The 27,440-nt window shown below is 46.9% G+C and overlaps 1 protein-coding gene across 2 annotated transcripts in view; it reads left to right on the forward strand.

Moving 5' to 3' along the window:
- The window catches only part of sema6a (sema domain, transmembrane domain (TM), and cytoplasmic domain, (semaphorin) 6A), an 88,837-nt gene extending 65,352 nt beyond the window's left edge, over positions 1-23,485 (forward strand). The window contains exons 13-19 of one of the 2 annotated variants that reach the window (XM_037483412.2): positions 761-934; positions 2,461-2,601; positions 2,695-2,772; positions 6,787-6,845; positions 7,636-7,656; positions 10,995-11,174; positions 20,529-23,485. In XM_037483412.2, the coding sequence (XP_037339309.2) occupies positions 761-934; positions 2,461-2,601; positions 2,695-2,772; positions 6,787-6,845; positions 7,636-7,656; positions 10,995-11,174; positions 20,529-21,682 (1,807 nt within the window). In that variant the 3' untranslated portion in view covers positions 21,683-23,485. The remainder of the gene's footprint in view (positions 1-760; positions 935-2,460; positions 2,602-2,694; positions 2,773-6,786; positions 6,846-7,635; positions 7,657-10,994; positions 11,175-20,528) is intronic. The other variant, XM_037483413.2, reaches the window with a different exon arrangement.
- The last annotated feature ends 3,955 nt before the right edge of the window (positions 23,486-27,440 follow it).

Here is a 27,440-nt window from a genome sequence, read left to right on the forward strand (position 1 = left end):
CCCTTTCACCTTGTTTTTTTTAAGGGGATTGAAATGGAACCATTGTAGATTTTCAGATAATCTTTAATCTTTGAATCACATCTCCCTCAGTAAAAAAACAAAATCACCAACACATGCATTTGCATTTAAAACACAATTATGTGCAGACACTACTAACTAGTTGAGGAATAGATGCTGGCATCTGGCTTCTAATGAAATCAGGGCTAAAAAGGAAATAGCCTCAAGAGGTGTGTCTGAAAACCTGTTCTTGTTATCTGATCACAAACAACGCAGCAGGGCTCCGATCCAGAGCATGCTGACTGGCAGGTGTCTAATATGCTAACTTGAATCTGCTTGCTGTGTTATGATTGTCTTTTTTTCACAAATGATGAAATGACAATTGAGTTGTATCCACCTGGTTTGGATCACCAGCTGTCACTTACAAAAAAAAGGGAAGTGGACCTCAAAGCGTCTGCTGCTTTTGTAATGTTTGCGTCGTAGGATCGACCTCACATGCCAAATGGCATATTATTAAGACGGTAATTGCCTGCTTTTACTTATTTTCTTTAAAAAAAACTGATGTGAATGACAGACAGACATCATTTGGGCATATTCTTTTGACCCAAGTATGTTTTTAGCGATGCAGGCTTGATGTCACAAGTTGTCAAATGAAGTCCAGAAGAATCAGCACCAGGATCCTGATGGAGTTCAAATCATTGACACCCGGCTAGTGCTCTTTCTCAATTGACTGATTTGCTTTGCTCGGTGTCGTCTCTCCCAGGTATCGTCTGACGCGCATCGTGGTGGACAATAAAGCGGGTCCCCATAGTAACCAGACGGTGGTCTTCCTGGGATCAGAGAAAGGCATCATCGTCAAGTTCCTGGCCAACATGAACAGCGGCTTCCTAAACGATAGCGTGTTTCTGGAGGAGCTCAACGTCTACAACCCGGACAAGTATGTGTGTGTTTGTGTGTGTGTGTGTGTGAGTGGATATAAATAGAGGGAACACATGGATACTCCATACAAAGGACGGCCGACTATTGCATATGTGTGTTTAAGAGTGTGTGATTGTTTCCAACCAACACCAGACTTGGCCAAACCCGGCAGCTCCATCAGTACCAGTCAGCTCCCCCCCCCCCGACCCAAGCTATGTAGTGAGGCCAGCCAGCCAGATGGCTACTCTATCATTTGAAAGAGTTTTATCAGGTTACGCTCTGCCCAACCACATCGACTAAATTAAAGACGTAGACCCTGGATAACCCAGCGCTGTGGTTCCCGACCTCAGCGGAGCCCAGCTCCTCAAAAAGCGTCTGGCTGATTAAAGGAAACCAGCGCGCGCGCACACACACACACACACACACACACACACACACACACGAGGCCTGTGTTTGTCTTCAGAGCGCAGCATCGAATCTCTCGCTAATACGTTCCGCGGCTGTTCAAGGAGCGAGCCGGGCACGGTGGGCCCAGCCGAAACAAATATTTAGCTGAGGCGTAATGGATGAATGGAGAACGAACGTCGGCACAGACGGAGGAGGGGGGGGGGGGGGGGGGGGGGGGGGGGGGAGAGAACAGAGGCCCGCGGTGAACAGGGGAAATGCAAAGAAGCGCGGCGGATGATGCGTTATTGTGTTAGACAGCCGAGGAGTAGGAGACGCGGGGGGGAGGGGGGGAGCGAAGGACTTGACAGGAGAGCTTTCAAGGTCACCACAGTTTGTTACGCGACACACCGCGGCCATGTGACCAGAGGTATGGAGGGGATAAAGGGCGGGCCCTGCCCTCTCCTCTACTCTCCCGCAGCTCTGTCTCCTTGCTGCCTGCAGCCCGCGTCTCCTCTTCTGTCTCCTCGGCCACTGGCCATCTGGCTTTACAGTAAGGGACTTTGCCTGCTCACGTGCCTCGCCCGATTGGCGTGCATTACCCAGTGTAGATGGACTTCAAAGCCCTAATTGAGAGCGTTAAAGCGGGACAAGAGCACGGCAAAGGGGGGGAGATTAAATCCCAGGAGCTGGATGCGAGGGATGGAGCGACGGGATGGGTGTACAGAAGGGATGGAAAGCTTGACACGCCCAGAGGGATTAGAGTTTGTGCTCCTGAGGGGGGCGAGCAGACAAAAGAAGACTGGCCGGGACAGAAGAAGGGTGGAGTGGGGGGGGGGGGTTTACAGTTAAGTGCAGTGTTATTGCTGACTGCTCACAGTGGCCATCTGTCTGTTTAGCTGTTGTATCTGTATCACCCCTTTCTTTATCTCTCTTTATCTCCCACTCTGTTGCTGACCTCTGTCGTTCTGGGGTCCGGCTTTATCTCTGTTCTCCCTGACCTCGCAGTTTGTCTCTCTGCCGCCTCCTAATCTTCTACCTTTTTATCTCTCTAAATGGTCCGATTCTCTGGCCTCTCCCATCCTCTACCTATTTGGCAGACCTAGATAGTTGAAGGAAAGTCCAAATGACCCACGTGCCATCCTCTCTTCCGTCTCCTAGGTGCAGCATAGACGGCGTGGAGGACAAGCGCATCGTCGGCATGCAGATCGACAGCAAGAGTCACGCTTTGTGGGTCGCTTTCACCTCCTGTGTGGTGAAGGTGCCGCTGTCTCGCTGTGAAAGACACGGGAGATGCAAGAAGTGAGTGTGATGTTTGCTCCTCGACGCGTTCTTTTAACAAGTTTGCAATGTGACGGTGGGCTGATTGTGTGTGTGTGTGTTTGCTCCACCAAGGTCCTGTATAGCCGCCAGAGACCCGTACTGTGGTTGGGTGTCAGAGGGAGCCTGCAAACAGGTGGTTGGTAACACAAAGTAAGTGACATGTCAGTTAATGCACTCTCACTGTAGCCACGTGACAAAGCACATGCAGGTGTGAATAATAAAATGATGTATTTTCTTTTTCAAAATCAAAGTTGCAGAAATCCAAACTGTGAGTCCCATCATTCTGCAGTAGTGTTGTTTTAATTGCAGAGTAGATTCTATTGATTCTATATCTAGGAAAATTTGGCATCTAGAGTTCACGTGGGAATTCACAGGGACAATACAATAAAACATGCCATTGTTCGGCAATTGGAAAAGTAATTGACCCCTCACTAAGTGCCACCCCTCAGGCACAGACTAGTCACCAAAGACCTACCCGCTTCACAGAAACTGTGTTGTTCCTTCGGTCTCATGTTGTGGTTCACTTTTACACTGAGATCTGTAGGCTTTAACCTGTTATCACTACAAGTTTGAAATACTGGATTTATCCTTCAAAGACATCTTCTATCTGAAATTGTCTTTCCAAAAATGCTATGATAGATATTGAGGGAGCGACGCTGGTGACAGTGTGGCCTCCGTGGGGGGGGGGGGGGGGGGCTCTGAGCAGCAGTGGAGGCTTCAGCATCTGTGATGCCTTTGATTTTTGTAAAAAAAGCCTGAAACACATGTGTTTTGCAAGAAACTTTTATAAAACAGCACAGCGCCTTCTCTGTCACGCACGGTGGCATTCCTCTCTCGATTTGTCGTGCCTGTGATCCATCTGATTTTAATGTCTGTAAGTGCGAGTCCCCCCCAGCTGAAAGGGCTATTGGAAGGATGAATGGAAGGTTGTTTGCCACAGGCCAAGGGTTGGGTACGCAGACTTTTGGAAAGCCTCGGTGACTATAAATTGTGGCTGGACTTATGACACAGAAACAGATTATGAACAAACAGCACATGGGGTTTTGTGGTGGGAAAAAAAAACATTTTACTGATGAAGTCATAACAAAAAGCACAGAGAGCTATCCTATTATTATTCCGTAAAGCTGCAGCCGACTGATTGAGTTTCCACTTTGGAGCTGAAGCCGAACACTGAGGCATTAAAAGGGCAAATGACCGCCGTCCCGTACTGTACAATATTTCTAAGTGAGAGGGGGTGGGAGGGGGGGGGGATTAGGCCCGAGAGGATCTGTCGGTCCATGGTGAGCTAGTCTTTTGCCAGGCTGCACAGGGGGGGATAAAAGAAAGCAAGTCAGAGGCATTTTGGTGTTAAATAACAAGATTTTCTAACAGAGATCAGCCGAACCTTTTCTTTTCCTCACCATGTCCTGTTACCTTGAATGTTCCTCTATTTGTCTGCCCAGCCACTAGTCTATATATCTTCCAAGCTGCCTGTCCCTGTCCGTGCGTCTATTTTTATCCATCCTTCTTCCTCCATTTTTCCTCTGACATATTCTTTCCCCCCTGCACTCCTTCCCTCTTCTATTCTTCCATCTGGCCTCGGCCGGAGCGTGCCAGCGTTCTCATGTGGAGTTATGCCTCTCAATCCTACTGCTCATATAGAGCTCGCACTCTGGTCTCCTGCAAAATGGTCCCCAGACCCCGCCCCCCCCCCCCCCCGCACTCATGCTAAATACTGCATATGATTCCGTATGGTTAACATTATGTAAACAAGGTGTACGAGCGGGTTTCACCGACAGCAAATTAAAAATCATAGGTTTATTATTCGAGCCATTGTCACGGCCAGCGGCACTAAATGTTCTCTGAATCAGGGCGGAGGTCTCTTACACTAATTAAATGTGCACACATATACTGACTCATAACCCTGATGAGTAAGCAGGAGTTCTCTGCGCGTATTTAATCATAATGAATGGACACCTTCTTCTCACTGCAAATGTACAATCTACACTCATTTCTGATATGAATAATCAACAATATTACACCTGACCTGCACTTTGTTCTCTCATTGAAACCCCACATAATAATAAGCGGGTAGACGATATGAAACGTGCCCCTCGCCGCCTCCGGTTATGTACAGTACCGCTTGGATCCGATTAAAATATGCATGGTGTGGTTGCAGCAGGACGTTAGCCCGGAGCTCAACCGTCTGTAGTTTCACATTTGAACACACTGAATTGCTGTTGCTTTAATGCAGCCACAACGGGACGTCGGGCCTTCAGCTAAGAGTTCATACTATAGTTCACTCACTTTTACGCGTGCTCCACGGGGCTCAAACACAGCCTCCGCAGTGCGACGCCTCATTGTTGATTCATCTCGATGGGCCGATGGGAGTTAGAAACCCTGTAGTCCTCCTCCCAAACAAGGTCTGTTATAATGTTATTATACAAACAAATGAAACCATGACGTCGCTGGTTTTATGGTGAGGCTACACATTTCATGGACGGGTGGAACGACAAAGTTCGGATGCCAGGAGATTTTGGGTCACCTTTGAACTCTGCAATCTGCGATTATGATGATAAACACATTAGATCTTCTTCTTTTCGTTTCACTGAAGCGTGATGGTTACGTGACAGACACTGACCAAATCAGATAAGCAGATTAAAGTATCCCCATATATTAAAATAAAAAATATTGTTATTGTGGCTGCTTTTCAAGACTTCGCAGTATTCAAAATGTACCTTCTCTGGCCCGATTAAGGGTCTGTGAAACTGAAGGGAAAGATGAATAGAAAAGGAATGTATTGCTTTTTACAAGGATCTCAACCATGGAAATACATGAAGGGTTTCAGAACAGAACAACAGAAATGTTGTACTCTTAAACCCTCCACGTTGTTGTTGTCAAGTCTGAGCGGGGGATAAGGGGGTGATGCTGTTTTGGAAAGATCCGTCCTCTTCTTCATGCTATAATTGTGACCAGTGGAGGGTGAGGAAGACGAGAGGCCGGCTGACTGGCAGGAGGAGGTGGACTTGGGAGCGGGAGGAGGAGGAGGAGGAGGAGGAGGGGGGGAGCTGCCATGCGTGACTGCGATCCTGGTTGACAGTTGGTCCGCTCTGTTTCACATATCTCCTTACTGCCTGCTTGGTGGTCTTTCAGGAGGAAAACAGGTCTCCGTGCAGATTGCATCAGAAAATAACATCTACGAATTTCTCGCTCGGCCCGCTCTTTCTCTCCCTCCGTGTCATATGATGCCCCCCCCCCCCCCAAGCATGGTTACCCCTCGCGGCCCTGCTCTTTGCCCATGTGATTGGGACTAGAGCCTCATATCTCTACTCAAACCAGATAAAAAGGAGAGAGAATACATTTTCATGAAAACAATCTTTCTTAACATTTCCACGATAGTATTTCATTGTCCGTATGGTAAATATAAAGCTGGAGCTAGCAGCAGCTTAGCTTAGCACGAAGATGGAAACGGGAGGAACATGTCATCTTTACGTTTTTTGTGAAAAGGGTCCATTGTCTCGGAGAAACTTTGTTTGAGTCTCTGTGGTTGCCTGGCAACCTCTCTGAACAACCAGCCCATATTTGCTTTTTACACATATATTTTTTGTTTTGTTCAAAGGAACAAAATAAAATGTCTTCAAGGCGGAGTCAGTGGATTGTGTTTCCTTTGGACACAGCCAGGCTAGCTGTTTTCCAGTCCTCGTGCTAAGCTAAGCTAACAGGTTACTTGCAACAGCTTCAAATTCATCACACCGAGACAAAAAAGGTATCGTTGTCATCTAACTCCCAGCAAGAACGCGAAGAGGCACGTTACCCCAAAACGTCATCTTGAAGACCACAAAACACGGACCCAGATCTTCTTACAATCAAATAAAATACAACTCTATTTATATCGCCACTTCTGGCAATGAGTCTTGTGCCAGTTATGGATTTACCAGGCTGCCAGCATTCCTCATAACCACTGATTTGAGGCCTCCGGGGCACCTGCAAGTCTTTCTTTGATTGTGTTCCAGTGCAGCGCTTTCTGCAGCCCACACTGTGTGCGAGCATAGGGTGCGCTGTGCTCGGGGCTGCTATTGTAGAGCGCTTCCCTATAGCTCTGTTACTTTAGGTGTGGCGAGCCCGCATGGTCCTGGCCTGTTTTTTCTCTTCGCTGCTGACCATGATGTCTCTTGTTCCCCGCAGATCGGCCTTTGAGCAGGACGTGGAGCATGGTAACACAGATGGCCTGGGAGACTGCCAAAGTAAGCAGGCCCTCTTCACTCTTATCTTTCCTCCTCTATTCTACACCCCGGCACCACCATTCCTCTCTTCTCTGTTAACCGAGCGGCTCTCTTTCCTCTCCTTCTTCGCTGCTGCTTGTCACCTCGTTCTCCCCCCCCCCCCCCCCCCCCGTCTGTTCCGCCCTCACAATCCTCTCTTTCAGCCTCTTCCATCCATCTGTCCCTTTTGAGCAATCGTCCTCTTCTGTCCTCCCCCCGCTGCCTCTCTGGTCTCTCGGTCAACAGAGTGTTGTGTCCACTTGGGCAAGACTGTATCGCCTTTTTAAGATTGGCTACAAAATACACAACACAAACATTCAGGGCTACGGGATCTGACTTGCGAGTCTTCAGTTTGAAACACAAGTCAGCCTCCGAAGTCTCGAAAAGCCGCTTCTACTCAATGTAAATTGGATTTTTTTCACGCCTGGAATAGCTGTTTGGATTTGTCGAATGTGATACTCTGTTGGATTCATACTGAGCTTGACAGCTTTCAAGAGAAACTTCTGAACAAATCGCTCATCTCAATCTCGACCGTTTACTCAAATTTCCTTCAAATTCATCAGCTGGTTCAGTCAAGGGAAGCCGTGAAGTTGAACCTTCATTAGGTGTATAGGCCGTACATCAACTCTGGTTTAAAGTTAGGAGAATATCGAGCAGCCAGTCGATTCTGAATTACTTTAGAAGTCATGGCTTTTGATCACGTCGAAGCATGAGCTCTCTTTACTGCCGGCAATAACACGTTTCCCCTTGTTTCTTTTTCTGCTTCTTCCAGACACCTTTGTGGCGCTGAACGGTAAGTATCCCACATTTGACTGTCGAGCCAATTAAATAAAAGACAGGAGCTGCGTTTCATGTCCTCCTCTTTAGCTCTGGCCACACCCCTTCATCTAGTCAATCAATCATCCCCTCTCAACCAAATGAAAACTCCTCCCACACATGTAAAGGCAGGTTATTAATGACTCATGCTTTTAACGAAATTCATTTCGTTCCTTCTTTTTCATAGACGTTCCTTCCGGTTACGAAGGTAATGAAACGATGCACAGTCTGTGCAATTTATTTCTCGTGGTGTTTCCCCCCCCGCCCCCCCCGCCATTCCCCCTTTGTAGTTTAGAATAAAGGACGATGAATTAGAAACCCAAGAAAAACCTTTCCTGCTCATTCTATTCACATTGAGATTCTAGTACACCTCCTCTCCCTCCTTAATTGTTCCCACTCCTCTTTACCCCCTGTGCAACATCATCGATTAGCTCTGACCTTTGCTTCTAATTGGATGGATCTGGTTGTTGGTGCTTTAAGACTTGGATGGTGCACAAATGCCCCAGTGTGCACATTAAGCAGGACATGTGTGAACAGAGGGACAGGTAGATTGGACTGGCCTGTTTAGAGTCGGGAAAGATTTCATACCTTTCTGCCAACTGCCACTGAGCAGGTGCAGTTGGCATCCACAAAAAAAAAAAAGAGGCTAATGCAAAAATGAGCAGACACATTTTTCTGCTCCCGCAAATTGCTCTCATAATCGCACACAGTAATATAACAATCAGAGCGATGAGGCGTTCATAGCTCGATTCGATTTAAAGAATAATAAACAGACGTGATTAGCCTGCAGCGGAAAAGGTCGGTCTTATCCGGAGGAGCCACACATCCACCTTACTTTTATGGTTTTCTCTCACACACTCAAAGCCATACCTTGCAGCTGTCAGTTCAAACAGCCAGATCCATACAGAGGGACGAGAATAGGGGTTTTAAACCGTAGCTCGGCCCATCTCTCTCTCTCTCTCTCTCTCTCTCTGTACCCCCACTGTGCTCCTCCCTCCATGGTAAAAAATAGGCCTCTGTGTTGCTGTGCACCCCTATAGTGCTGAACACCCTCCCAGAGGCTTGGCTGTGTGTGTTTCCAGGCAATCACACACACACACACACCAAGCAGTTTACAACACCCCAAACAAAGTCTTTGCCATTACCCAAGCCCCTCCGTCTATCTGTTGGAGGTTGATATGGATTTCAAGATAAATGCATGCCCCCTCTTCATCCTCCTCTCCTCCACTCCCGACTAGACACCCTCGCCGCTCTTTTAATCTGTAGAAAGAGAAGGATGTGCATCCGTCGGCAGTATTCTTTTTTTTTTTTTTTTACCCTCCCTGATACGCGGAGGAGCTTTAAGGCTCCGAGCTCTCTCTCTATGTGTGTCATCTGCCTGAATAGCACTTCCCCTGGCGGTGGGGGAATGAATTATAAAATAGGCCTGTCACACTAATCTCTCAGCCCTGGGCCAATAGTTAAATAAATCATTTTAATGATTGCCGTGGCACACGGAGGACGAGGCTCCGGGTGGTGTTGTGCGTAGTCTACCAGCAGCATTACCGACGTTGGCCCCCATGAAATGCTCCCCAGCCTCTTCAAAGAGCATAAACACATATTGAAAAGGCACACGCACGCACACGCACACACACACACACACACTGCTGTCACCTCCTCCACAGGGAGAGCTCCACAGAGGCTGCTGATAAAAGTGTTGTCAGTCTTCATCTAGGGCAGGTTTCTTTTCTTTTTAACATTATGTTTAATACAATGTGTAGCTGGTCCAAACCTGTGTAGGGTGGCTTAAGCATTAGTGCGCAGGATGGTAATGTCACGACCGGGGTGGGCAGAGGCAGGACCCAACATTTACACCAGGCTGACGACATTCATGGTGGACCACACGCTAACACGACATTCGACGACGCCACAAGAGACTCACGTGGCTTAAGTACACTGGGAAGGTGCAGGTGATTGGACACAGGTGGGAGCAATCAGGGACACGGCAGACGATCACAGGGGATGACAGGGCGGGGCAGGAAGTGGAGCTAACCCAGGAACACGAGAGGCAGGAAACTACAAAATAAAAGAGGAAATTGATTAGCACGGTTCAGAAAAAATCAGTCAGACAATGCGTTGATAGACAATTTGACAAAAAAGAGAAGAGGACGGGTTGAGGCAGGAAAACCCACATTTGGAGATAGACGAGGAGGAGGAGGAGGAGGAGGAAGGTATGATCCATCACCCACAGATAAAAGAGCAACTGTCACTCTCAGGGCTTAGAGCACGTTGAGAAATGTCCTGCATTCGCGCTATTCTCGTTACAGCGTTTCTGGCTGCGTTGGCTGATTCCCTCTTCCGTGGGTTCAGTCACTAAGGAATTTAGTTGAGGAAATTCATTAACCGTCAACAACACATTTCTCCCCTGATTGATCTAGACCTACTGCAGGAAGGCCTTGCTAGATAAAGATTACCATGCGTGCAGATGCTAAACTTCTGGGGGGATGTTTGGTTTAAATAGGAGGAAATTGGGTGTAAATGAGGAAGCAAGAATACACAAGTGGAAACCTAGGACATAATAAAAGGAGGAATGAGAGAGAAATTTTACAATTTATCCTTAATTATTTTTTCCATTAATGATTAAGTTCATTAGCACTTATTTCAAGAGCGGAAGGCTGAAGTCCAAAACCAAATTATATGTAGTTGCCACAAGACGTGGAGCGGCAAATCTGAAATCAGAAAAAACATAACAAAAGTCAAAGTAAATTAGAGAAGTTTTGAATAATTAGGCTGCGATTAGCATAAGGCTTGACAAGAGGAGGAGCATGAGCGTACAGAGCTCCACAGCTGGAGAAAAAGTTTAAGGCAGACTTATCAACAGGAGCGATGGAAAGAAACGTTGTCTCTCGTCCTTCATATCAAAGATTGGCCCCCCGTGGTGGAGCTACGCGATTGTACTCTGCTCTACTCTGACAGGCCCAAAGGAGCTCTGACACGTCAGTCAGAACAGGAGGGAGGAGAGCGAGAGGGGCAGAAAGTGACAGGAAAAAGAGGAAAAAAACCCGTCTCTCCTGAGAAACACACACACACACACACAATTTGCTAATGAGTTTCCCCGGGGTCACCAGGATGAAACACGTTGTTGCATCGCATAGTCTAGCAGATGTTCAGATGCGCGCATGTGTACGTGTGTGTGCGCTTAGGAGGAAGAGATGCGTGTGTGTGTGTGTGTGTGTGTGTAGTGTGTGCGAGTGCGTGTCTGCACCCCAGCTGGCCTGTGCTCACATGCACCGAAGCCTGCCTCGAGCGTCGGATAACCTGTGTTGTGTCCGGCAGGCCACCATCACCGCCACCATCACCGCACCCTCTCCCTCCCCACCTCGGCCCTGCCCGAGGCGGCCGAGGGCCCCCTGGGGCGGGGCCGCATGGTGGAGCGGAAGGACCCCCCAATGAGCTCAGACAAAGGGGAGGACCCCTACGTAGCCGTGCCCTCTCAGACCCAGCCCGAAGCCAATGGTAAGCCTTGGAACACAACAGCGAGCAGTCAATCTGGTCCATTGTCACCTGTGGCAAGGAAGGGGGGGGGGTTGTGGGGGGGGATTGGGTTGGGTTGGGTAATTGAGATTTACGGCTGCCTGGCTGCTTCCAGCTGACACGGTTTAGAGATGGTGGATCGCTTTCTCCCCAGGGTACAAATTGCCTCATTGTGCACATAAGCCCCCCCTCCCCCGAAAGAAACGTATGAAAACCCACCTACGTGGCCCATTCAGACACATACGTAACCTGCGCTCATTACACACATGCACAGGGACAAACAGGCGCACTCAGCAGGATGGATTTATCATCAACGGGCCGTAATGTGCCACAGGAGACGTAATATCCACACCATTCCACTCTCACTAGGACAAAAACCACACATGTATTCATTTCCCGGAGAAGATGGCCCGGCCCGCCGGCTCTGTCACGCTTTGTGACACAATGACATGACATTGAACGCCCTTTTCCTCCTCCGTTAACAACCTGCCCAGCGCCGCACCGCCTCAAGGACGATTCGCCGGATAAATGAGACCGAGGGAAAAGGAGAGGAAGCAAGGAGTCGGCACATGTTGAAGGGCGTAGGGAGTAGGAAAAGAACTAAAAAGGTCACTGTAGCATGTTTCGTCCCTTAATAGAACGTCCCTGATACATGACTCCACCGTGATTTGGTCACAGTCGGGGCTTTCAGTTGAATCGATAAAGACTTGATGGTCAAAACTAGCCTCAGTCTGAGCATTTTCGGTTATTTATTCACATTACATAGAATTCAAAGCGCAGCCGAGTCGTCACAAAATAACGTTTGACATCGCACGCTTTAGCAGTCGGTCAGGTCATGTGACGCACGGAGACGTGGTGTATCAAGCGAGCGTTATAGTGGGTTACGTGGCGTAATACAGACCCTGGCAAACAAAGAGGGACACGTGTTGTACTTGTGTGGCGTAGTGGGAATTCAGAAAGTTGCGCGTTACATCGTTACTTTAAATCCCTGATTATGCCGACATTTAAGCGACATTCGCCCATTCTCGAGTGTGAGCTGGAAGCAGAAGGGCACCGCTGGGTAGGACCAAAAGAACCAAAAGCACAATGGTGGCAGAGAGACAGCATGCCTGCAGCCAGCATCACCACATGCTGCCGCTGCCCTTGTTGCCTTTACCTGAGCAGGTGTAAAACTACTCAAAGCTTCACATTTAACGCCAGTATGGTTTTTAAGGGGGACGCTCAGGTAACTGCAACAGGGCTTCATATTTCAAAACAAAGCTTCCTGCTGATTTTTTTTCTGTGCAGTTATTATTATGATTTTTCCGGGACACCTTTGCAGCTTCTTTCGTTATTTATCAGTTATATTTCAATTCCAGCTTAACTGTCTTTTCTCCTTTATCTATATAAGTTCGCTGTGATGACATTTGTTTGATTTCCTTGTGTTGGTTTATGGATATTTTGCATGGCTTGGTCTGAGACTGTTTTTCATCTTTCTTTTTTTTTTTTGCTATTTATATATTTGCCTTTTTCCTCCCCTCTGATTGCTTTGATGGTATTAAGCACCGTTTTGCCTCCCTGCAGCTTGATGCTTTTCTGCATGGCAAATCGAGCACCACAGTGAACTGTATTCATTTCCCACTCCACCCATCCTGCCTCCTCTTCCTTCCTCGCGGCCTCAGTCTCTTTGGCTTCAGGTGTCAACTGTACTGTGAAAACCTAGCAAAGTGCGTGTGTGAAAGTAGAAAAGGAATAAATATGAGAACTGATAATGGGGTCAGAAGCTACGTTTTTCCTCCTTCGTTTTAATTTCACAGAAATAAATCCATGCAGCACATTTTACAGGAGCAATGAGGAATACACTTTTAACCATGCTATCGATCTTTCAAATTAAGTTGAAAAACAGTGTATGCTTGAGTGAAAACCTATTAGCCCATATCCAAAGTATTTTACAAGCTACTTGGCAATTTAAAATAAACTACAATTACTCCCCAAATGTTTTCATTTGCAGTTGAGAGATGGTGGAATCTTATCTGCTAATGAATATTACAGTGCTGCCAATATGTATTAGCCCGACACCACCCTAGTAATTAGAAATGCTGCAAAGTGATGAGTCTTCACACGCGGAGGATATTTAGCACCCAACATCATCATTATCTGACATTTCAGTGGGACCATCGTGGTTGCCAGGTGGCCACTTGTGTTTCACAGTACATTTGAGCTTGGTGTTTGTCTGTCTGGGCCTCATCTGTCTCTGTTATATTTTCCTCCACCCGTGTCACCCGACCATACACCTCTCCCCTTTCCTACCATCGCCCAGAACTGCCACTTTACCACCATCTGCTGCCATTGTGATCAGTCTCCCTTCCACAGGACCTCTCATTTGACTGGGAGGGCATGTTCCAAGGCTACACCTTACCTAGTGCAAATTAATTCCTGAAACCAATTTATGGAGCCTCCCCCCCCCCCCATCGCCTCTCCCCCTTCCCCTCTGTCTCTCTCTTCCTCCTCCATCTCTGCACCTACGTCTCACCCCTTGTAGACTGTCTCTTCTCCAACTGGAGTCATATCTCTTCCCCTGTCTCTGCAGGAATGAATCCTAGCAAAGCTCCCTCAACCCCCCCCCCCTCCTCCCTCCCCACTCTCTCTCCTCTTTCTACCTCTCTGTCTGTCAATGGATCAACTCCCCCAGCCCCTTAAACCCGCCCAACCCGACCTGTAGCCACCGCTGTGTTTCTCCAATTTATGGGTTCATTACAGCAGGGAAGAAGGAGAAGGGTAGAGGTGAAAGAAAAGAGAGATGGAGACACAACAGGGGAAGGGACATGGGAAATGAGGGTGGGGGAGTAATGTGGGGGAGGGGGGGGGGGGGGGGGGGGCACATGATAAAGATTTATTAAACATAACCGCACAATAACGTAGTGGTGAAGGTTATAAGGGTGGGGATGCAGAGATAGGATGTGGACAAACTAGCTAAAGGACAGAATTTGAAAAAAAGAATGGGATGAGAGAGAATATAAGATACCGAGATACAAAGATGACTCTGCCCATCCCTCTCAGTCATGTGTTTCCATACTTAACCTTGAGCTGTCTACATTTGTTAACTAACTCCACTAATCTTGGCTGATGTAAAAATGTATACAAGATATGTACTTTTTTCTTCCAAAGCCAATCCATTTGGAAAGAAAACCAATCGCTGAACGTCTATGTGCTGAGTAAAGATATTGTCGAGTAAATTGACACTCCTCCGCGTGTGTTGTTACCGGAGCTTCTCCTGGAATCGCTGACGTAGCCGCGGGCCGTCCGTGCATGCTCCTGGTGGACGTTGGGACGCGATTCCACATGCACGACCCTCCCCTTAGCGCCGTTAGCGCTGTCAGCGGCGAGCTAGTGGCACGATGAAGGCCGCTTAGAGGCGTACATGCAACCCCTCATCCCCAAAGATAACATGTCTGTGAATTTAATCCAGGTGTCTCTTAGGATTACATTAGGACTGTGTTTGGGAACATCTTTTTTTCCCCCTCATGCTCACTGTGATTCACAGGTGGACAATTGACAACTGAAGACGATGCAGATTACCTCTTGATGAACAACAAACATGATTTGTGATTGAAAATCTGGGGAAATACTATTTTTTCCAACTTCATGTTTCCAGAACATGACATCATGATGGCATTTCTTTGCCGTTCGAAGAGGGCTTCTGAGGTTTATTGAGAGATATGAATTTCTTCAGGGATTTCATGGTAATACCAACTGCCAGCTGCTCTGCAAGGGTTGTTTTCATGATAGAGGGGCAGTATGACCTTGCTCACACGGGACTGCAGCTCAATTTCTTTTTTTTTCATACCAAAAAGTGTAATAGCTTCAGCATCCTGATTCACCTCACTTTCTGGAAGGCAATTGAAGGAACTTTTCACCATGGTTATCGGGGGAACCATGTCAATCTTGAATGTTAGCTGCAGTTATGGGGGGGGGGGGCAGTCAAATACATCCAGTGCTAGCAGAGAAAATATTCTGCCCTGATATTCTGGTTTCAAACTTCCTTGCAGTGCAGAGTATAAATATGACGAAGAAGAAATTCAACCCTTGTTGCCATGACTACATGCCCCTAAACGGGCGTGACTGTAACTGTGCTTTTAGCACTTTTGGCAAAGACAATAATTCCAGCAATGTACAAACACTTAAAAAAGTCAACTTTGGCTGTTTATTATGCTCCCTAACCCTAATAATACACTGCGAAGGGGTTGATCTTAATGACAATGAAGAAGACCACTCCCACACTTCATCACAATCTAGTTTAGCATTCTAAACGCAGCATTGTTTACTAAAAATACATTGTGACGTATTGAAGACTTTAAACAATAGATTGTGACAACAAACACATTTTTAAAATGTTTACTAAAGGTACTAAATTAGGAGTAGAAAGTAGGAAAGGAGAATCATTTACTCTTAAACATGAATAAAACAACCAGACAGAGGAGCCGTCCCATGATGGCCATCAGGAAGTTGAGTTAAACTCCTTTTGGCTTCACTTTTAAGAACTACACGTTGCCCCCTGGTTCAGTCGCCATTTTTCTTCAATATGGCCATTAAATAAATACCACACATTACCTTTCAGCTTTATTTCCCTCCTCTGCTGGTGAGTAAAAGAGCTAGAGGAAGGATTTCTTGGTTGTCTGATTAGAGTCTTCTCTCATGAGATTAGACGCTTTGGTTTAACATGAACTCTGCTCGCTGTCAGGTGAAGCATTCGGCTGGTGACTTTTTTTTTGCGGGCGATTGGGCACATTGGGTAATTTAATGTTGGTAGTTTCATATGTCCTTGCAGTAGAATGATAGGATTTAGGTTAATCCCATAAAAGAAGGATGATAGGCTTTAGGTTTATAGTTGGTGAGGTGGTCCTTTAAAAAAGGTAGGACGCCTGCACTGTAGCAAAAGAATAACAGGGTTATTTTGTTAAGTAATCCTGGCACTAGGACACCTTCATTCGTGTTTTAACAGCGGGATTTTGTTCTATGGCGGCGGTCAGAGATTGTGATGGATCTCTGTGAGGCAGATGAATTATTCACAGCTTCATTGTTAATCATTAGAGAAACATTGGACTGGATGTTTTCCCGGCGTTACGCACTTCCCCCGACTGACGTCAAGCAATAAGCCATAATTTCCTCCGCTGATTAGCTTATTGTTCTCTCAGGCCGCCTTGTTTTTTTTCGCTGCTCACTTTTCCATTTGAATGTTTTGATAATGCTTTTCAGTAAGAACTCCCGCCTTAATGCGGGGGTTCATACAAAAGCTTTGCTTTGTCTTCTTTGGCCGCACGAATCTCGTATCAGGGCCGCTCATCCTTTTGTGCCTTTGCAGCTTGTCGAACCAACACTCAGCTGTCATTATTCGGCTTTGAACTGAATTCAAATGGTCACGTCCACGAGTGAGCGTCTCATCAAGTAGATACGGGCGCAGTCTCTGTCCTCCAGGGAGGGGGGGGGGACCACAAAGGGCCCCTTCTATAAGAAAACATTCACCAATGATTATCTATTCTCACTGGATGAATTTCAAAACCTTTCACTTTAGTCATGAAAAGAAGGCAAATCTTGTCACACATTTTCAGCACTTGAATAGGTCGCCGGGCCGTGGCTCAACCAGATTTAGCATTACGGGGGAGGAGAAAGAATTGGGGATTTTATCGCTTGCAGTAAACCAGTGTGACATGTGATGGGCGAGGAATTCAGAAAGAATGGCATGAATTGTTCTGGCTGTGGTGTTGATGCTGGTCACAAGTCTATCGGCCATTAATACCATCCATGCTGGAGTCAACTTCAGTCCTCAAACAGCTGATGATTAAGCTCCAAGTCATTCAGCTTTATTTCCTCTTGGCATTAAATACTACAGATTGTATGCACACAGGTGGATTGGTTAGTTCACTGGTGTTAATACCCCAGGCGCAGAAAGATATAATTAGCGCTTTAATTATAAATGACCTGGCTCATCAGTAGGCGCCGTACTGACTTTGCATTGTCTGATGAACGCTTTAATGTTGAATAGCACCATTACGTCGAGTGCCTCTCAAAACGTAAACATACACAAGACTTAATGGGATAATATCCGAACTGGGGATTAAACACAACATAATGAACAGCATTGTCCTAAAACAAGGCAAATAATAGCTCTCTACGGCATTTTTCTTCCTCCACATTAGTTATCGAGGTCCAGGGTTTCAACTCTCAACAAGTGGCACATCAGTGAGCGCTCTTAAGGCTGATTAAGATTCCTACCGCTCTGCAGACCTTGTCTTTGTGTCGGGGGCCTGTAGTCAGAGGTTATGGGCCTCGGCGTGACCCCTCTGTGATGTTCAACTACCTCTGGAGATTCCCCAACACCAACACAAAGACGGGCCCTGTGGGTCTGAGCTATGTGTTTCATATCTGAATGTTGAGGCCCGAGGCGTTGTGATATTTATATATCCGTTCTGGGGCTAAAAGGCTAGAGTGTCACCCGGGGGAGAGGACACGCCGGCGTACAGTCAGGTGAGACGGGACCCCGAGCAGGAAAGCTGATGCTCCTCAAGGTCACGCTGTTGAAAGGGTTTCGCAAACAACTCGGTGGGTAACCCCAAAGTCCTGTGATTGAACAACGCGTCCTCCGCGGCTACTTTCATTCTCTCCGGTGTCACACATGAAAGGCGGACGTCTTCAAAAGTTTCCCCTTTTTCATCCAGGCCTTTACTCGAAGGCCTCGGGCTAAGTACCATCCGGAAGCGTGCGCGCCAGCGAGCGAGCGAGCGGGATGCACGTGAGTGATGGCTGGAAGGGGAGGGGTGACAGGAAGAGCCATGCGGTTCACCTCCTGCACCGGGTCACGGGACCACCGCTCGGCCTCGCTCCCCTTCGTCTACGCCATTCAATGAAAAAATACGAATCCCCTAACATTCAGCATGATACATTCAAGCAGCTCATTCAACGGATGAAAGTATTTGTTTATTGCATTTTTGAAAGCGTTTGTCACGGCTGCTGAACCGCAGTGAAGCTGCACTCGCCCCTTCCTGTTGGCGGTCTAAACGCCACCGTCGTGTGGTCACTGCCGAAGGGGGATGACTCACAAAAGGGCGCACGGTTGTAATTTAAGCCTTTTTCCCGCAGGGAGGCCCGGACAGTGCGAGAGAAACACGGAGAAAGTCAGAGAAGTGACGTGTCGTTTCTACAAAAGGAGAGATGTGGCAGAAAGTGGGAAGAAGGAAAGGAAAAAGATCCAAGTGAGGACAGAATGAAAGATGGCCTCCGGCAGAAGTATCTCTGTGGTTGTCAGGAGTTGGGATTGGAAGCAGATGTTGGGCGGGAGAGGCCCGGCTGCTTGGTTTGACCCTCGATGCTTCACTGCAGATAGCCCGTCTCACGCTATCTACGCAGCAGGGCCCTTGATAAGAAACCATTTTGGCCCCGGGAAGACATTTTTTTCCTTTTGTTTAACACGTCTGCGCTGCGTTTTGTCAGCAGAGGAACGTTTCGCTTTTCATTTAACAATTAACGAGGAACGATCTAACACAATGTAAGAAACACCAGTAGTTCTAAATCCAGGTTGAGCTTTAGAGTCGAAGCAGAGACTCGGTGCTTTACGCGATTTAAGTCATAATGAAGTATGACTGCAGAGAGCGAGGATTTGTTTAAGACGGTCTGGGTTTTGCCTCCATGAGAACAGATTAGCACGTTGTCTCTGTGTCTGTGTTATGTCTCGCTGAGACGCAGAAAGGAGATATAATCAGAGTGCGTCCTCGGTGACACACAGAAGATGAAAATCCATAAACACGATTACTCCCCTCCAGGATTTGACTGATTTATTGCAAATAACGCTTCATTTGTGGCATCTTCTTTTTGGAAAATTCCAGAACAGATTGGAACACTTCTTTGATTATCTGGGAAAGGAATTACGATAATAGAGGCACAGACATGGCAACAAAATTGCAGCAATATGTTGTGTTGACAATTGCTTGTTTTGATTGCTTGGCAGCTCATTTTTAGTGAGTATATGTTTTTCGTCAGTGTTCTTCAAGCAAACATGAGAAACTGAATGAATGTTCATGTGACAGTTGTGTTTGCAAAGCTAACAACTTTCTCTTGCAGTAAGTCAATTTTCAAATTCCGTTTCGCTTTTAAAAGTGACTTTTGAGTGAAAATCTGACATAAAAACCCACTTTCATGAATGCTGTCAAAGTGAAACAAGGACATACTTCTTGTTCTAGATGTTCTTGACAGCTTTACGGTAAATACAAAAGGATTGCTGAAAGCTGTTATTCAGCTCATACCACTCACACAGTGCTTATTCCAGCTCCTGGACGCACGTTGATGCACACGAATACTATCATCCAGGGAGTCTTCCACATGTAGTGTGAATAATACATGCCATCACACCAGCGTGTACACATACACACACATACACATGTAATCGAGCGACCTCGCAGAGAACGCCGCTGCATTGTGGGAGCTTTTCAACGCGACAGAACCCACCTGCCTAATCCCCTGTCTGCCATAACTGATCCGTGCTGACCACGGGTCATGTGTGAATGCGTTACGGTGTCCTTGACCCGAGCAACAGAGTGCTGCATTAGGCGTTCACATTCATCAGGGTGGAGGATATCATCTGTGAGCGCCGATGGTTGTTGACCCCATTTTATTACGGGCACCATGCTGCCCCCTCCGCCCCCCCCCCCCCCACCAGCACGGTGCTTTGCAGCTGCTTTTATTGAATTAACTTTTATATGGCGGCCGCGCAGCGCGCCTTTTGACAGTGGCGCTTTAACAAGAAGCTGATGATACAGCTCATTGGATTTAATGCCTAATCAGAAGCTTTTTAATGCGTTCTCTGTGATTCATGAGATTGGATCCAAGAATTATGAAAAGTCTCCCATTTGCATCCATGAGGAGAAAAGGGGGTTTGGGTATTTCAGACTCCCTTTATCAGCGCTCATATCTTTTTTTCATTTCAGCAGAAGGTTTTATCTAGGATTTAAAATGTGAAACATAATCACTCCTCCAAAACGCATTTTCAGTTCAGAAAATTGGATTTTCTGCAAAATATTGAATGTTGCTTCATCGAGCTTCCACTTGTGCCCCTTTGGAGAAGGTATTCCTCATGATGGGATAAACCCATCTGCATTTGCATGTTTTTGATGAAATTACTGAAACCTCTAATCTTTTTAGCCAGAAAATATTTTTTTTATTAGAGTAATTCAATATTGTTTTCTATTATTGTGTTAGTCTAAAAATAAGCGTCTCACCCGACATGTCTAAGAAATCCTTTCCCACCACGCACTGCAGCAGTTTAATCTGCGCCGGTCACAACGTCCTCTCCGCGTCTCTCCGCAGGTGTGATCCGCGAGAGCTACCAGAAGGGTCGCGACCAACTCGTTCCCGTGACCTTGCTGGCCATCGCCGTCATCCTCGCCTTCGCCATGGGCGCCATCTTCTCCGGCATCATCGTCTACTGCGTCTGCGACCACCGCCGGCGGGACGTCGACCTGACGGGCCGCAAGGCGAAGGACGCGCACCACCACCACCTCCGCCGGGGCTCCATGAACAGCGTGACCAAGCTGACGGGCCTGTTCGAGACGCAGGCCAAAGACGGACGCCCCGAGGCCATCCTCACGCCTCTGATGCACAACGGGAGGCTGACGGCCAACGGGAAGATGCTGATCAAAGCGGACCAGCACCACCTGGACCTCGCCGCTCTGCCGACGCCCGAGTCCACCCCCATGCAGCCGCGTCGCAAACCCAGCAGGGGCAGCCGCGAGTGGGAAAGGAACCAGAACCTCATCAACGCCTGCACCAAGGACATGCCGCCCATGGGTTCGCCCGTCATCTCCACGGACCTGCCGCTGAGGGCCTCGCCGGGCCACATCCCCAGCGTGGTGGTCCTGCCTCTGCCGCAGCATCAGCACCAGCTCCAGCCTCACCTGCAGCAGTCCTACCAGCATGAGTACGTGGAGCAGCCCCACCACAGCGACCTGGGCATGGGCCACGGCGTCATGGACGACCAGGGGGCCACCCTGGAGTACAAGACGGTCAAGGGCCCCTGTCACAGCCTCAACATGGTGGATCCAGACGGCGCGCTGCCGCCGCGCGTGCCCCAGCGCGAGGCCTCGCTCACCGTCCCCCCGGCCGTCCCGCAGATGGGCAAACGCCTGGAGGTCCACTCGTCGGTGTACGGGCTCCGGAAGGGATCGGCGTCCGGAGCGTCCGGATCCTCCGCCCTCAAGAGGCACAACACCAACTCATCCAACTCCTCCCATTTGGCGAGGCACCACAGCTTCAACCGCGTGGAGACGCCGCCCCCGGCTCCCCAGAGGGTGGACTCAATACAAATGACAGCACAGGGCGTGTCTCTGTCCCGGCAGCCTGGAATGAGCTCCTACGGGTCACTGCCTCGAACGGGCCTCAAATACCTCAAGCCCGACGTCCCCCCGAAACCCTCCGTGGTCTCGCTGTCAACAAAAGTCAAGTCCAGTGACTCCTGCACATAGTCGGTCACTCTTCTGGTCGGTCCAATGTGAACAGCAGTGAGAGGTTTTTTTTTTGTGGGTTTTTTTTTCGAACAAGAGAGGAAAAAAAACAGGAAATACTGTACAAGTTGCGTCTCTTTTTAGTGTTCTTTTGGTCTGTATGTTTTTGGTGTACAGTACAGTGCGACACAGTTTTTTTTCTCTTCTTTTTTTTACAAAACACTTTCTTTTTATATAAATATGTAAATATTATACAACTGGTTGTCGTCATTTGTTTCCCATCACAGAGCTCATGCTCTGGCTGACTGTGCGAGCAGGCGACGAGCCGTGGATCCGATGGCGCCCTGTAGCATCCGAGACGGTGGCTCTCTGGTTTGTGGCGTCTGTGGCCATCGCGACTTCAGACTATTGCGATGGTAAAAAAAAAAAAAATTGAAAAGAAAGAAAGCACACAAGCAGACAGCACTGGGGGAAGGGGTTGGGAGAGTTGTACAGTACCTTGAGGACTGGCAAAGGAAAGAAACTGAAAAGGACAGACGTCTCTGCCGAGTTGTGTCACAAACTGTGAAAAGGCCTCTCAGTGTTACAGCAATCAAGTCCCGCCTGGGTTTTCAAATGAACACCGTGGGGAAATCGTCTATTGTTCTGGTTACTGAATAACACATGACTGTTAATACCAATAGCTTGTTGTATTTATTTTTATTAAGTGCTTTTGGAAGAAAAAAACTAAACTTTCTAGGCTCAGCGAGAGAGAGAGAGAGAGAGAGAGAGAAGAGGGAGAACACAGAAGAGATCTTTTAATATTAATGAATCATGTGTATGGAAAAGAAGAAAAAAAAACATATTTAAAGTCATTAAACTGGAGCCCGTAGAACTTTGTTGATGACTGAAGGTCGGCTGGGTCGTACTGTGCGCTCAGTGAGACCTGCAGACTGACATTGATGTGACCTCTGCTATGAGGAGCAGATATTTATTTACTGTGCCAGACTTCTACCTTCGTGGAACGGACTTCCCGTGGTATAAGACCAATCATGAACAAAAAATAGATAGACTTCCCCAATCTCACCTCTTCACTACTCCAATGAGCAACCCCCACGCCCCCCCCCCCCCCCTCCCCTCAATCAGCACTGTGGTTTTTTGAGTGAGTCGGTGACGTTTGTCCCCATTTGGTCACTGGCTTACCGGTGCCATCTAAGCTCGCCGTTGCATGGTGCAAAGCGCGAGAGAAGCGGATGCGGCAACGGTGCGGGGACGTCTGCGTACAGGAAGCTGTGCCTCCACCTGGGTGGCGCCACGCCGACGGGGCAGGCGGGAAAAGAGACAACAAAAAACAACTGGCCTGCTTCTTTTTCCACATGTAAATTTGTGCCTTACACCCTAAAGTAGTGACAACGTTTTCTTTAATAGCTGTTGACTTTGTCTCCTCGTAGTATCTCTTCTTTTTTATTTTTCTTACATCATGATATTCCCCTGGTTTGATCAAATTTCAAATTAAAGAATGTAGATGTTATTGTTGTAATTCTGGTCCCTAGACATAACACACTTACAGTCTGGAGGAAGGAGAGGAAGGAGGATTTCAATTCCTGCATCTCTCAAACACACACAGACACACACACACACCTTTGTGGTTCATTTCTGATTGTGCCATTAATGCGCTTAAAGCAACCCTTTATGTTGTGCTGGCAGTGTCGATGAAGACGTTTTTTTTTATACGATTTTAAAGTCTTGGTATTTTTGTTTTGTGTTTTATTTGCTGTCTGTTGGTTTGAAGTGGTGGTTCATTGACTGATTAACCAAACAATTAACATGTTAATGAGAAGGCCAGTGTAGGGGTGCCTTTCTGGTACACTGCAATCATAATACAACACTAGGAAAAGCCACAGCGTGGGACACACACAGGCACCCCACAGGTGTGCTGTTAACACACCTCTAGACCGCACACAAACAGGCTGGTTCCTGTGAACAACGTTGACGTTTCAAAATCAACAATTTAAAAAGAAATGTACCTTACTGAACCCCCTTTTTGTAAGACATGTTTAAGAAAGCTGAGTTCTCATTTGGCTCCGCTAACTCTCCTCATCAAAGCCTCCTGGAACGGCACGAGAGTCGGACTAATCTGATCATATTGTTTTTTTTAGCTTGAGGATTTGTACTCATCACCCCTGGCCTCCCCGACACTAAAGATCAACAGAGCACGCCCTTAGTGTTGTATGTGTAGCTAGGTAACAGTTTTCTTGATGTCAAGCGATGTTTCCGTTTCTCGATGGAGGAAAGCCAACAACGTCTCAATCCACAGCGACGCTGAGAAGGAACGTGCAACCCGGCCGACGTGTACAGAGGCGCTTCCGTTTGCAAAATAACGGGGGGGGGTTGGGGTCGGGGGGGGGGGGGGGGTCAACAGCTCGGGGGGACAAAGCGGGAGGTGGGTGTCCCCCCTTCAGACGGCTGCGTGATCCCTCCAGCGTGCCGTAGACCGGTTACGAGCTTCTGCACGATGTTTAATGTCGGTTTGGGGTCGGTTTGAGCGGGTTTTTTTACGACTGGATCGGGGTTCCTGACGGCGATGGCTGCTGTGGACAGTGAGGTTCTTTGGTGTGTGCCTTTTTTGTCTTTCACCCTTGTTATAATACACTGCTACTAGACGCGAATCAACTCTCTTCTCAACCCTTTTTGAACTTTGTAAACTTGTAAGATATTGTGACGTCAAAGTTTTTTGCCCTACTCTCTCCACTTCCTTAACATCTGATTCACAGCTTAATGTATGTTGTAAAGAAAAAAAACTCTTTAATTTAATGCAAAATGTAATAAAAAAAAAAAAGGAAATAAAATTCTTGTCATGAAGACTGTGGTATGTCCTTGACTTTTTCCACTTGTTTCTCTGCCTCAGGTGGGTTATCTTTATATTATCTACCTATTTAGGGAAAACTAAGTTTTACACAGGACATGAAAGGTTCTTTCATTTGAGAAGCCGATTTACGGGAAATATTGTGCTTTATGTTTTACCTCAAGTTCACTTTTCTTTTGTTTTTAAAACCTTTGAGATTCAAGAAACTTTTCCTCCGAATGGAGTTTTACTTCTGATAAAAACCACGTCCAAGTGGATTGAAGTGGTTTAAACTGAAAGGAAAATTCTTCACAAATATGTGAAAATACGAGCAGAGGGGAGAGGAGAGGCCTCTGGTGCCCGACTCATCTAGTCAGTTAAGTGGAGCAAACAGTTTGATGGAGATCTTTCTGTTGGGAGTCTGGTGCGGGAGGAACTCAACATCACCTTTTAAATAGCAACACTCCCCAGAGACATTAAGAGGAGTGTAGTGAACGTTTCAGGTAATCCATTTAACCCCATATAGGAAATCAATAAACCTTTCTGAAGACGATTGTAATGAAAAGAAGGATTGCAAAAAATATGGCTGATGGTTCTATTATTTCAGTTAATTCATAGTCATAGACACTTTACAAGGGAAAAATATATCAATTCTGTTTGTAAAAGTTCACTGGCTAAAGTTCCTTTCCATTTTGAAACTATATATGTTCTATAAGACCTAAACGGCCACAGAGATTCTGCCAAAGGTCGCCAGGATAGAGTATTTCTTTAAGCCAAACCCCGGCAAAGTTTAGCATCGCACTTGTTGCCGGCTCATTTCCTGGCGTTCAGGACTCAGTCCGGGGTCACTATGTCCTGTGTTGCTTGAGTCGAGAGTCTCCTCATTTTTTAAGTCCTGAACACACTGTACAAATTAAACTCAGATTTATGAACCAGTGGAATGACAAAACTAAAAACTAATAATGAGGTTTCCAAAGCAAGCAAAGAATATGTTAATTTGGCAGAGGGGGAATAAACTACCTGGTAGGATAGTGATATCAATGACCATGTCACAGCCCCCTGTTGGTCCCACATTGCTACGCCACCACTGGCTTTAATGAAGATCTTAAAAACACCACCATCTGTGACCACGACCGGAACAGCTCCCATGTCGAAAGTCTTTAGTTTCACATGTTAGCACATCCTTGGTATCACTTGACGTGTAGGTTGACAGCTCAACCCTTTGATCCCCGAGGTGAGTCAGACGCTGCGAGCGTTGGTACAAGTCAGAATGAGATCAGATAACCAGGATGTGGTGCAGCTAATGAGGCCTGTCGCTGCCCCCACAATGCCGCATTGTTCAGCCTCCATTCAGGCCCCCGTGTGTTGTTGTACTACTCACAGATCAAGATCCAGATATTCACCACTAAATCTTTGCCGACATGACGAGTGAACAATGCGATCCAGCAGCGACTGGCATGAGCCCGTTTTAATCACAGAGTCAGTCAGAGTGCAGCTTCGTGTTCAAGGCCCAAAGCAGCAGATTCTTAATTGTGTGTGTGTGTGTGCGTGCAGGGTGGATCCAGAGATAAAGGTAACGTGGCAGTCAGGGCAGAAATCAGTTATCCACAGCATGAAACTTAATCCCAATCAATGCTAATGCAATATCGAAGCTCAAGTTAATGTAACTGAGTGGTTTCATTATTTCAGACTTAGTTAGACACCAGATATCATGTTTCTCTGAAGAATTTACATTGGTAGCTATGTAATAGTATACTGTTAGTAGATAAAGCAAAATGTAGAACATTAAGAGAATACATTTTACTCTAAGTACTGAACAACCTTGGTGTGTGGGTACAGAACACTATTATCTTATTTAAAATCAGTATTAGTTTCCAGTAGGGGTGTCAAATGATTAAAAATTTTAATCAAATTAATCAGAATTTTCAGTGGATTAATCATGATTAATCACACCTGAATCCTAACCATTTTTTCTTTCTGAAATGCATACTAAAGATAAATAACAGGACACAGATACATAATTATCATTATTATTATCATAATTATTATTTTTTACATAAATACATGTTTTTGATATTTGACTTGGTTTAATTCATTCCAGAAAATAATCAAATCAATGTTATTTGATAAGTTACAGACTGATTTCCCTGCATGGCTCTAGAAGGGTCTCGAGCCTCTGCAGTTTATCCCACTCTGCTGTGAGTTTGTGCTCCTGCGATGACCAGACATGACCAGACATGTCAACCCTCCCGATGTTTCAAAGCCCCTCCCGAAAATCTCCCGGACCGACCTTTCTCCCGATTTCCACCCGAACAACAATATTGCTGCACCACCCGTCACTGGGCGCGCCGTTTCAGACCGAACAATAATAAAGGTTACACCTTGAAGTCGAGCGCGGCGATTAGAACGACTGGCGCTGCAAAGAAATCCGCTAGCAGCCCCCATTTCAGTGTGAAATATCCCCATACCTGGGAGGATTTAGGTCGCATTGGCTTCTCTTCCTCCGCATGTTTCAGAACAATATTACGGGTCTCTCCGATGGTCTTTCCTCTATCTCAGCGCTGCTCTTGCTCTGCTGGGCGGAGCTTTTTTTCTTCTCTGTTCGGCTGCGCGAGAACCGGGGAGGGAGGGGGGGGGGGGGGGGGGGGGCGGGTCTCTGGCGCAAACGACTTGCTGAACCTGACGGCCTGACATATGCCTGCAGGTGGCAGTAATGTGTTGTATAGGATGAAGTGCATTCCCTAGAAGAAGAGGTTCTTTCCGGACCTGAATAATTTGTCACACTGCGCATGCGTGAAATGCGTCAAAAAAATTGACGTAATTAACAACAAACAGCTAATTAACGCCGTTAACGCGCTATTTTTGACAGCCCTAGTTTCCAGTCATCATAGGAAAGGTAAATGTGGTTTATGTTGAGTTTCCCGGTGTATAATAAATTTGTTTTATTTAATTATT

Source organism: Pungitius pungitius, chromosome 5 (assembly GCF_949316345.1).
Source record: "Pungitius pungitius chromosome 5, fPunPun2.1, whole genome shotgun sequence".
NCBI lineage: Eukaryota > Metazoa > Chordata > Actinopteri > Perciformes > Gasterosteidae > Pungitius > Pungitius pungitius.